Raw genomic sequence first — 12585 nt, 5'->3', positions numbered from 1 at the left:
TTGAATTATAAGAAAGATGGGCATTTTAAAGGATATTTTAAATTTAAACCACCATGAAACTTTTAACTCATAATATAAAAAGACTACTGTCTGCTTAATATGTACCATCAACCATGACTGCTGCTATAGTGCCAGAAATGATTCTTTGTGTAATACTTAGTACAATGTGACTTTACTCTTACTCTCAATCTTCAATCTTTATATATTTACATACTGTAGTATATCATGTTTAAACAGTCCATTCATATCCCTCTAAGACCTGTGCTTGACACAACCTTTTCTCACCCAACACATTTCATTGTACTGCTAACCCTGTAAGTTACTACAAAACTCTGACACTGCTCGTCTGTTGACGAGGACCAGAAAGAGAGCACATAATATTCCTATTTTAAAGTCTCTGCATTGGCTACCTGTGCACTTCAGATTTTAAGATTCTTTTACTGGTTTATAAATCTTATAATGGTCTTAGTCCCAGACTATTTATCAGATGTGCTTTTATGAGCCCTCTAGGATCATCAGGTCTTCAGGGAATGGCCTTTCAATGACACCAAAGTCAGAACGAAAACCCACGGTGAGGCATCACTTCCTTACTGTGGCCCACGTCTGTGAAACAGCCTCTCTGAAGACACAAGGGCAGGAGAGAATGTTCATATTTTTAATATAGTCTATATATTTTAATCTGTTACATTATTTTTTTTTTTTACTTTTGTTTATTTATTGGTCAGTTGTTTGTCTATTTATATATCTTAAACCCTTTATTTTTGGCTTCTATATATTTTATTATGCTTTAGTTTTATTCTATTTCTTTTTTTTCACTCAGATTTTATTAATTTTCGGTATATAACAACATTAAAGAAGACATTACAGGGTCAGTGGGGTACATGTTCATAATAATTCTTAAATGTCTCTGACATCAGTCCAAGTTTTCGGTGGTGTCTCTGCTTTGAGATTTATGGTCTGTCCATTTTTTGCATTTCTTATCAAATTTGTTTGCTGGAGTTACTTTTATTCTATTTCATCCAACTATTTATATATTTTTATTTATTATGATTTATTACTGATTGTCTGATTGATGGAACTAAACCTGAAGACGTGAACTATTTAGGTTCAAACTTGAGGTATGTAATGATGTAATGAATTTCTGATTACTTCTTCCAGCCCTGCTCATTTCTAAAGCAATTACTCGGCATAAACCTAAATATAAACACATAAATAAAAGACATACATATTATTTTGAAAGTCCAGGCTGCATTAACTCGGAAGTGGGGACGGGTTGTTCTTAAATGACTGTCTGTTATCCAAACCTGCCAGTTTAAACTACACACATAAAACATCTTTACAGCTATAAAAATAAACAAAAAACAAAACAACGTTTAAAAAACATTAACTAAACGTTAAATCTGCGGACTTCCGTTATATTTTAGACTATTTTAACCGTACATCCGCAAGTCTCCACTCAACCGCACTTGGCCCAGGTTTGTGAAAGCTCTCCGGTGATTGGACGAAAACAAAGAAGTGAGAAACAGAAGCAACCCAATTGGACAGAGGCGTGTCAGTCAAGACAACATCCTTTATGTTACCTTGTTGCTGTACGGCCACTTATCTGTAACACAGCACACAGGCATGAGGATACACGTGTAAAAAGATGTGATATGTATTTATGAGCTACAGTGTGTCTCAAAGGACAAGAAGATAATGAGTAACTGATATCTGAAGCTTAATGTGCCACACAGGTTAGGTGTCTTACCTGCTTTTGGTTTCTACTGCCACCTAGTGGCAAAGATTAAAAGTGTGACAGTGCAGCTGAACATAACTGTAACAAAAAGAGAGAGTCAGACAGTGTTTAAAATGTATCTGAGCATGTTTATAATGCTTACATTGTGCTTGTAGTGACAGAAGAAGGACCAGTGATTGTGACACAGGATGTAAATACAGTTTATCATCATTATGTATGCAGTGATGCTTCACAGAAAGGCAGCGGATATAAATAAGTGGTGTCATTATACAAATTCATAAAGGAAAGTGATTTGGTACTTCAGTGTCAGAGTCTTAAAGAAGTTTTTCAGTCAGTCCATAACAGGGCAACAATACATGGGTCGCATGTGGCTGGAGCCTATCCCAGCAAATTAATGATAAAACAGTGTTTATTTGGGTTTGAACTGAGCAGACTAAGTACAACCAAACCAAACAGCTCCAAATTGAGCTGTGCTTTAATCTTTTCTTTTTTATTGGCCAGTCTGAGATATGGCTTTTTCTTTGCCACTCTGTCTAGAAGGCCAGCATCCCTGAGTTGCCTCTTCACTGTTGATGTTGACACTGGTGTTGGTGCAGGTACTGTTTAACAAAGCTGCCAGTTAGGGACCTGTGAGGTGTCTCAGACTAGAGGCTCTAATGTCCTACTCCTCTTTCTGATCCTGATTAGAGCCAGTTTGTGCTGCTCTGTGACATGAATAGTACACAGCATCATACGAGATCTTCAGTTTCTTGGCATGGAATAGCCTTCATTTCTCAGAACAAGAATAGACTGACACGTTTCAGAAGTTATTATTTTGGATCAATTTGAAGTTACTTTTATGGACAAAAAAAAAAGGTTTTTCTTTTGAAAACATGGAATTTTCTAAGTGACCCCAAACTTTTGAACGGAAATGTATATATATAGAAGATATAATTCATATTTATTCATATTTAATTATACAATCTTTTAATCAGACACATGCAGAAAGTACAAATGAAACACTCGCTCACACAGACACACACACACACACACACAGTTCAACACATTAAGAGTTCTCATGAAGACACGTCTATTGCAGCCATCTTGGTGTTTTCGTTGTCGTCGTATTCTTCTTCGGGCAACGGGTCATACTGTCTCCGATACAGCAGACGTGTTACCAGTGTGATGATGAACATCTCCAGGATCAAAAGCTGCTGACTCATCACTGCGGAAACAGGGAGGTGCACACAAGTGAACAGGTGAAAAAAAAACCCCAAAAACAATCAGCTGTTAAAGGAGCTGCCGGTAAAAGAAATAAAATCAAAAGGAAACATTGGATTGCCAAGGAGTCGTTCCCGGTGTTGAGACTGAAATATGAATGAACAGATGGATTGACTCATGTTTATATCAGTAATATGTTGACTTACTGTATCCTCTGGCTGCGGAGGAGAAGGGGGGAGCGCAGGCGATGGTTCCTTTTAAAGCCAATATGTTGATGATCGCTGTTTGCAGCTGACTCAGGATCAGCACCAGCTACACACACGCACACGCACACGCACACACACACATACACACACACACACACACACACACACACACACACACACACACTGTTTAACCTGGCAAACACCTGACACGTTATTAGAAATGTGTGTTTACCTAAAGCTGGCCATATAGAGCTGAGCGGTGGTGGTTACTGTCCATCATATGGTGTGTAAACAGCTTTTTGTGTGCATAAAGGTATCTGGAACATGTGTCTTGTGATCTTACCTGGTACATGGCATACTTGGGGATGATCTTTAGTGACCGCAGGGCAATCCTCAGGTGCATGAACATGATCGCTACAGGCCACAGGGCTATGATCGTCAAGATGCCCACAAACGGGTTGATCCATATTGCAGCTCCAGTAATGTTTAACTGAAATGTTGTCACACACACACACACACACACACACACACACACACACACACACACACACACACACACACACAGAGTAGAAGTTATACAACACTTTTTTGCTCTGTGCATTTACATTCTCATATAAATATGAAGTTGCTGTTGAATGCAAACAGTTAAACTATAATCGAGTGAGAAAGAACAAATGGTTATTAATGTTCTGCCAGAAATCTGTTAACTACTGGGACACGCTGCAACATGAAGCTCTAAATACCAGCGTCAGCATGCCAACATGCCCTCACTGACAATGCCAACATGCTGATGTTCAACAGCTGTAACATTAACTGCATCACGCTCATCAGTGAAGTTTAACACATTTGTTAATCAGCATTATACCAAAGAACAGCTAAAGCTGCCGTATTCAACCATTAAAAGTAGTGGACAACATTTCCAAAGAGAGAAAAAGAAACTTGTCTGCACCAATTTTCATGGCAATTTATCCAGTAGTTAATTTATTTCATATCAAAGCGATGGAGCAACCAACAGACAGACAGCTAGCAAAAGCAGCTTTTTGTCATCATGAGTCATAGATAAGTTGCATATAGGAAGGCAAAGAGAACAACTGTGCTCATGACTTTCTAAAGCAGACATTCTGGGAAATGAAGTGTTATGCAGTAACACCCAAATCCATTTCATCACTCACCTTACGGTAAAGAAAAACAACAGGATAGAAAAACAACTAGTACAGACATACATAATTGACTACTCACGTCAGACAGGTCGAACGTCCCATTGGTATAGAGGACAATGGAAAGGATGGTGAAGACAATCTTCAGAAGAGCAAACTGGAAGGAACCAAGTTTGAGCAGGAAGAGAGAACGCCTGGAGTTGAAACAGAGGAAACCATTTAACAGAAGCCACTGATTTCTGTTTTTACATAAAAACAATTAAAAGTCCATTGGGAATGGTCCATTGCTCAGTTGCCCATAACCTAACCTGGATTATTACCACAGGATGTTTCAGACAATTGAGAGTGACCTTGGATTGAACTTGATTGACTTTAGGAATGTCTGTATTTTATGTTCTTGTATGTGCAACAACAATGTACATGATTCCTCTGAGGGGCATTATACCTTTCTTTCTGATAAACAGAAGTGTTTTCCAGGAGGGCACAGATAATCCTAAAACTAAGTTGTTGAAAGGAAACTGGGCTTTGCATTGAAGAAAAAAAGGCTGAGCAAGTCTTGGCTTGGTTATCATCATCATCATCACTGCTGTGTGGGTTTGTTTATGGCCTTTTATTCAATAGAGACAGCTGAAGAGTAACAGATTTACGGAAGAGAGAGATGGGGAATGACATGCGGGAAAGAGCCTCAGGTCGGATTCGAACCCGGGGCTTCTTTGCACATGGGGCGGCTGCTGTGTGGTTTTAATGAAAGGATTTTTTTGTGTATTCACCCAAAGCAAATACATTTTAAGTGGCACGTAGAAAAATGGACCTCTGCTGGTTATTGCATGACAACGGCAGGCAGATAATGTTGGTGAGAATTTTAATAAATCATATTAATATGTTTAAACTGGATGCATCAAATCAGCCAACTGTGACACAGTTCAAAATGCAGCAAGTCTGTACTGATCCAGAAATGAGCATGACTGGACTGCCTGTCTACAGTGTGCTAACACTAACACTCTTCCGCCTTAAAAGAGTTGAACGGCCAGGAGTGTGTTCAACCTGCATTCAGAGAACAGAAGCATCTGAGCTTATGCAATCTTCAAACATGCCAAAAGCTGTTTGAATAGTGCAGATTTAGGACACGTCGACCGCTCGAACATCACATGGTTGTAACCAGAAGCTGGTGAGGATTAATAATCTGATAAAGATGCCAAACATAATGGGATCAGATTACTAAATCCACACACACTGCCAGTTGTAAACACATCTGCTAATTGTTTCCCAGGAGCTGTTCACACCCAAGATGTTGGGATGGGGGGGAAAAAAACTTGTAATGATTATGCTGACCACAGATAAAATATGGAGTGTTTACCGTGTGATGGCAACATATGGGAGGCAGAGGCAGCAGCAGCAACACGGCCCAGTGCTGATCTTCAGTTTATGTCTCCCTGCTCGCTTCAGGAAGCCCTCGTCGCCTCCCACCTCCTCCAGCATCAGGATCAGGAACTTGAACACCACGACGGCAAAGTAGCTTAAGAGAGATAAGAAGAGAAATGAGGGGTAATTGGATGTAAGAAATGAGGGAAGGCGATCAAAGGATGCAGGAAGAATGGGTGAGGTATGTGGAGTTTAGATTGGAAAAAAAAGCAGAAGTAGAGAAAATGAGCCCTATGAGGCCCCTGCACATTACACAACAGTATGACTGTTTTCCATAGAAGTTATGAAGTTCAAGTTTCTCTTAACACAACATACAGCACAGCGAGTGATGAAAGTTGAGTAAAAGAGAAGTAGAGAGACCCACCAGGCAGAGGTCATATCGGTAAACATGGTGGCCCTGGGGATCCACATCCCGAGACAGGACATGGTGCTAATCACCTGAAAAGGAGAGGAGACAGAGATATGATAAAGATACAGCGTATTTCACCAGCACATGTGTGTCTTTATCATTTTGCTTACTATCCAGTGCCGGCCCGTTGGTATAGGCAGTATAGGCAAATGCTAAGGGCGCCACAAATAAAAAATAAAAAAACTTTTCTTCTACCAAAACTCGTTGGTACTATTATTTGTTGATATGACAAAATAAGCCCATGTTAATTTAACTGAATAGCAAAACCTATTAAATAATAATAACAACAACAATACTTTCCTAAGCCCCCCTTCCTCCTGGAGGCACCTAACAGCTGTTATGGAAAATAATGTAGGTGACTACTCCCACCTTACTCTGAGGGTCATTTGTAAAGATTAGATCTGTTCAACAGGTGTTATACATCTGTCTACATTTTTATTGACATGTGGTTATCTAATGTTTGCTCTCCTTGTAATTGTCAGCCAAATGTTGTTCATTTTCCACACCTTCATATATTAGAGCTGTAAGGCTGGTTGTTTGTTGTGTTACAGTTCATATTGTGTGTTTATAGTGTTAAACTTTACATCAGTGTTAAAGTGCACCATCATTAATGTTAACACTTAGCATTCCCATATGTTATACTACAGTTTACTACTTATTTTGAATAAATCTAGACTGAATCTACTTTGCATATCAGAAATAATTGCATAGTATAGTATTTCGTTTTTATTTTATTCTTGGTATCATGTTTTTTTATGATTAGACTGTATCACCCAGTGGTTTCACACACTCCTCTTCTCTCTTCAGATGTGCTGTTGAGATATCTAATCTCCCACAGTCACCAGTTATCTCCACTTCAGCAATATCAAGCGATCCTCCTGTCGCCTCCACCTCTTGTTTACAGCTTTTATTTTGTGGGCAGTTAAATCTTATACTCTGCGTAGGCTATTTATATTAATCTATATAAAATCTTGCCTAGGGCGCCAAATTGGTTAGGGCCGGGACTGTTACTATCCATAGTGTTTTTCTTACCGGCGCCGCCCCATTTACCCAGATGATTACACTCTTCTTATTGGCGGGCACTTTCCGATAGATGTAGATACACTCCTCTATGTAGACCAGCATGGACACTGTCGCCATGAAGGTGAGTACGGAGTACAGGATGATGCCAAAAACATCCAACTCTGGAGAGAGAAAAGGAAAATGACAACAAATTAGTATTTTTTATTTACTTTTAAGATTTTATTGTTGCAGTTTTTAGGTCTTTTATTTGGCTATTATTGTACACCCATTTCCTGTAAACACTTATCCTTAACGAGGTAGCGGAGGCCTGGAGCCTATCCAAGCTGGCAGTGGGCAAGAGGCTGGATACACCCTGGACAAGCTGCCCGGTTATCACAGGGCTGACACAGACAGGCAAACAACCATTCACACCTAAATTTAGAGTCACCAATACACCTATTAAGTTAATGTCTTTGGACTGTGGGAGAAAGTCAGAGAGAACCCCCGTAGACACTGTGAGATCGTGCAAACCCCCAAAACCACCGTAACGCCCCATTTTATCAATGTATGGCCAAATTTGATTTATTTTTGCAAAATAATTGTTTTTATTTCTGTTTTTATTTTTTCTCTGTGAAGTACTTTGGTCCATTTGACAAAGTCCTTAAATTTGAGCTTCAATGCTGGACCTACAGGACATTCTCCAAAAGCTGATCTGATCTTGGATTGTACACAGTTATCTTGTATGTTTTTATAGCCTTTATCTAAGCCTTGAAATGTTTATTTATGCAAGCTGAATAAATCACTTCCAGAAAATAACAAGTGAAACGGACTCTGTGAGGCTGTGGAAAGCGTTGTGGTGCGATCATTGAAAAAAAAAATATGACATTGCTATCATGTTAATGATCGGCAGGAATAACATTCATCCTATTCTCTATCTTGGTTTAGCATGTTAGCATTGTAACACGTTAAGACTAAAAATCACCAAATGTCAACCTCATGGTCATGCTAGATGAAATGTCAAGGGATCACCAAAGTCATTAGTCTTCCACATCTTGGAACCGTGAACTTCTCTCCCAAGTTCAGCACCAATCCATCCAAAAGCTGTCAAGTTATTTCACTAAAGGCCTGGTGGTGGCGGCACTAAAGGTAGTCAGCTGGATTCATGCTTCTGGGCTCATGAATGTCTGTACGATATTTCAGATAGACCATACAGCCATGCCGCTAACATGGCTATAAATATATATATTTATAGTCTGGAGAAAAGCAAGTATCATGTTAAAATGTGGTTTACATTTTCAATCATTTAAAAGGATCTGTGTGTAGGACTTAGTGTTATTTAATGGTGTAGTTGCTGATTGCAACCGGCTCCACTCACCCTCCTGTTCCAAGTGTGAGGGAGAAACTATGGTGCCTATGAAACGTGCGGAAAACACAAAATACCCTGTCTAGACTTAATGTTTAGTTCCATTATGGGCTACTGTAGAAACATAGCGGTGCAACATGATGGACGTTAAAAAGGACTGCAGGCTCATTCTAAGGCAACAAAATCATAACAATTCTTATTTTTAGGTTATAATACAGTAATGAAAAACAAAGTTAGGCATATTATATTTAATTTCTTTGTAAATAGAGCCCCCTAAATCTGACACACTAGACCTTTACAGTAACGATAACCAAATATAATTGCCACTAACTTTAACAAAAATTGGAGAGCCATATTTTGAAGGTTAAAAAGAAATGCACTGCAGTAATCAAAGTTTAATGGCTTATTTGTGTCTTAATTTGTGTCCAAAAACTCCAAAAACAGATAGAAAACAGCAGGGCATGTAATGAAATGCAGACCGTTTCCATAGACATGCATGTTTACAAAATGACACAAGTTAATAGACAGAGCCTCTAACTGTGTTATGTAATATATCATATAAGCCAGAGTTCTGTGTTTATTTCAGACTTGACAACAACAAACAGAACATCAATGGACGGAGGATGGTTTATGCGCAATGCCAGTTGGCAGGCTGGCATTTGCGGGAACAGCTTTGTAGATGGGCATCACCAGACGCGTGTGGTCACACTTGAATTGCTCAAACAGATGTTTCAGACAAAGACAAAAATAGCTGATTACAAAGAAGAAAGGAAGTAAATGAAACAAAAGTAAAACGTTTGTTATCGTATTCTGGTAAGTAATTACCTATTCGTCATCATTTATTCTCTGGTATTCAGTCATTAGTGGTAATCAGTAGTACACAAAACACACAATACGTACAACACATTCCAGTTTTTGTGATTTCTCTCGACAGGTATTGTTCAGTGATTTTTTTTTTTGTCATATGAAATTCCTCGTTTGAACTTTTGAATTTCTTCTAAACTCCATTAACATAAAATGTTTTATTGTTTTCCTTCACCTACTTAAACTATCTCAGTCCTTCTGCATGATTTCAGTTTCAGTTTTACTCGCATCCTATCAGCCACACATGTCCTGTAAAATGGAAACTGAATGATCTTTTTTTTTTTACTGACAAATCTAGTACTATTATATATATATATATGCAAAATATCCCTGAAAGTTTTTTTAAAAAAAATATTGACCAAGTTAGCGGTCAGTACATTAGACAGCTGAAAAAACTATGACACTATTACTAAATGACCTAAATTCAACATACATACATGTACAAAGGTTTAAAAACATGAATTACTGCACTTCCATACAAACACATTTATTATGATTTATACATGGATTTAGAGTTACTTTAGGATTTGAGTCATAAAAATATTGCTGAGCTCTGTTTAAGTGGATTTTCTCTCCACATTGCTGCAGATGTCACCGCTGAAATAAATAATCCAACATGAGCTAGACCTAAATAAGAATTTATAATAATAACACCAACACCCCAGTGAAATGGATTAGTGGATTAAGCCTTATAATTTGTTGAAACCTGCCACTGAGAACAGAGCCCTGCTTCAACAAGTGCCATTCATTTGCCTGTTTACTAATCAAATGTTTACAGCATCTTCGAGAGCTTGACAGGGATCCAATGCAAAAAAAAAAAAACTTTTATGATCACTTCAACCCGAGAGAGGAGGAAGGAGCATGAGGATCATTTGATGCTGTTGCACCATGTGGATGAGCTCTGGAGATCTGGTGCATCCCTCTATAAAGAACCACCATCATGTTGGACACATTTTACGGGCTGATCTGTGGTGTCAAAGCCGGCGTACTCACCGAGGATGATGTCGATGGCGAGAGGGGGTTTGTCCGTGCAGCTCGGATCAATACTTCGGTTGGATCCATTATTCATGTTGACTGCCGTTCTTGGATTTTCACAACAAACTTCCAGTTATCTCCCAGAAACCTGCTTACACCCGCTCGGTGCGTCAAAGTCGACACTCTCCTCTCCAAAGGGCGCTCCAAAACTTTCCACGGAGGGATATCGGGCTCCTGAGTAACCCCACGAAAAACTTTATTGCAATCGCTGGACCCGCCTCTCTGCTTTGTCATAGGACAGCGAGTAGCTGCCAAGTTACCACATCCTAATTGACGTAAAAAGAGGTAATTGGCGAATTGTGGTTTGTGGGCACAAAAAAGGGAGAGAGAAGGCACGGACTTGGCACACTTCTTAAACTGTGATTGCACTGGTTTGTTGCAGGACATTACAATAATAAGATTTGTACAAGAAATATCCATCTATCATATTTATAATTAAATGAAATCTTAAACCTGATTTTTCATTTTCAGTTTGTTGTGTTATGGTAATAACCTGTGGTGTTGCAGGGTGGGATTATTTTATGGGTATAAGATCCATTGAAAAAATACATTTTTATATCTTGTGAAACTTGACTTTTCTTAAGGCGGATACAATATTTCTGGTCTGACTGAGCCTGGTTAGAGAGTTGTGCAAGTAACAAGATAACATAACAACATAGCATAACTTATTCTTAATTTACTCTGAATATTTTCTAGGTTGCTGGAAAAAAACACCAGTAACATTGACAAAACAGGCTTTGGATGATGGTGGGGGGAAAGTTTACAGTTGTGGTATGTGTGTGTGTGTGTGTGTGTGGTATGGGAGGAGGCTTTTCTTAAGAAGCCCCCAGGAAAACACAGGCACTCACATCACATGCCCACCGGTTCCCATAGCAACATGTTCAGGGGTATCGTCATGTGAGGCATTTGCTGCAAATCTTTGTTGCACTCCGGGCTGTAATTTGTGTTGTTTTCCACAGCACTGAGATCAGCCTGCGTGGAGCAAAAAAATCAATGAATTCATTCATTGTGGAGGAATAATACTTAGTGCACATGTGCCAACATAAATCTTATCTCATCAGATATCTTCTGCATCCCAGTTGGTACATCTTGGAGACTTTTATCTGCAATTTTAATTACGCCTTTAGTTCAGTTGACCTCATATCTAGATGCTGCTGTTTATCGTGTCTGTTCAAGTTTCCCCAAACTGTTCAGAGAGCAAATTCTTTATCCTTGAGCTGCATGTGCAGACACATTTAGGGAAAAAAAACAAAACAAGTGAAATCATCCATCCACTATCTGTAATTACTTATTGCATTCATGGTTACAGTGGAGCTGGAGCCTATCCCATCTGACTTTGGGCGAGAAGCAGGGTACACTCTGGACAGTTTATTGGAGAACAGAACAAACAACCATTCACACCTGTTGACCTGTTAAGTGCATGTCTGTGTCAGGACTGTGTGAGGAACACTGAGACAAATTCCTTGTAAGAGAAAACTGACTTGCCAGTGAATCAGATTCTGAGAACGGATGTTAAGAAGAGAGTGACGAGTCTTTAATACAAATGCAGGATATGACCCAGTCTTGTCTCACCTTGTATGTCGACTGAATCATTTTGATTCAATTTTGAATCATTTGAGCAACGTCATTTGCTTTAACTTCTATGCGTACTAAGGCACACCTTGACTTACATCTCTATTCCAGATTCTGTAGAGAGGATTTGTCACGACTAGCCTGTGTTCATGAGCTTGGCAGACGTGTTGCAAGAGTCAGAATGATTCAGTTTAATGTGTGGTATATTTTTTTTATAAGCATTTCATAGTAGTTCATTGATCTCGATGGCCTCTCTCTGGGTGAAGAATAAATATTCTATAGTATTTATGACCTTTCTTGGGAAAATGGCAGGAGATTTTTGCTGAATTTTTTACCTTTCTCTCTCTGAGTGATCATGACCATTCCTGTGGGTATAAAAGCTAGCCCGGGGGAAGGCAATTCGGACAATTCGGCAAATAGAAATTTGGAAGGGATCTGATCAGGGGATGCATCCCAAACTCACTTGTTTCTGTGAATAAAGTCCTAATTATTAATGCCATTAAAGGATTTTCCCTTTAATGGCTAAACCATCTAAAAGGTCTTTAAACTGAAACTACAGCTGCTTTGACCTTGTGGACGTTAGTCTTGTTTGGTTTTTGACAACTCACTGTTTACGCTGA

At 39.0% G+C, this 12585-nt stretch overlaps 1 protein-coding gene across 1 annotated transcript; it reads right to left on the bottom strand.

Annotated features, from left to right (window-relative positions):
• Positions 1-2544: 2544 nt before the first annotated feature.
• Positions 2545-10606, bottom strand: slc51a (solute carrier family 51 member A). Its single transcript, XM_019274545.2, has 8 exons — positions 10352-10606; positions 7162-7313; positions 6085-6158; positions 5656-5814; positions 4381-4492; positions 3485-3631; positions 3142-3247; positions 2545-2939 (listed from the first exon to the last, which is right to left on the bottom strand). Exons 1-8 carry the CDS (start codon positions 10425-10427, stop codon positions 2791-2793), a joined length of 975 nt encoding a protein of 324 aa, XP_019130090.1. The 5' UTR covers positions 10428-10606; the 3' UTR covers positions 2545-2790.
• Positions 10607-12585: the final 1979 nt, after the last annotated feature.

Source organism: Larimichthys crocea, chromosome XXIII (assembly GCF_000972845.2).
Source record: "Larimichthys crocea isolate SSNF chromosome XXIII, L_crocea_2.0, whole genome shotgun sequence".
In the NCBI taxonomy this organism is placed as follows: domain Eukaryota; kingdom Metazoa; phylum Chordata; class Actinopteri; family Sciaenidae; genus Larimichthys; species Larimichthys crocea.
This window is presented reverse-complemented; position numbering and strand designations above follow the sequence as displayed.

Bases quoted from the DNA above. Each gene is read 5' to 3' on its own strand.
- slc51a (XM_019274545.2), bottom strand. From the start codon at position 10,427: ATGAATAATGGATCCAACCGAAGTATTGATCCGAGCTGCACGGACAAA. The intron at 7,314-10,351 runs GTGAGTACGCCG...TTCTCTCTCCAG, and splicing joins CGCCATCGACATCATCCTCG to AGTTGGATGTTTTTGGCATC. The intron at 2,940-3,141 runs GTAAGTCAACAT...CTGTTTCCGCAG, and splicing joins CTCCGCAGCCAGAGGATACA to TGATGAGTCAGCAGCTTTTG.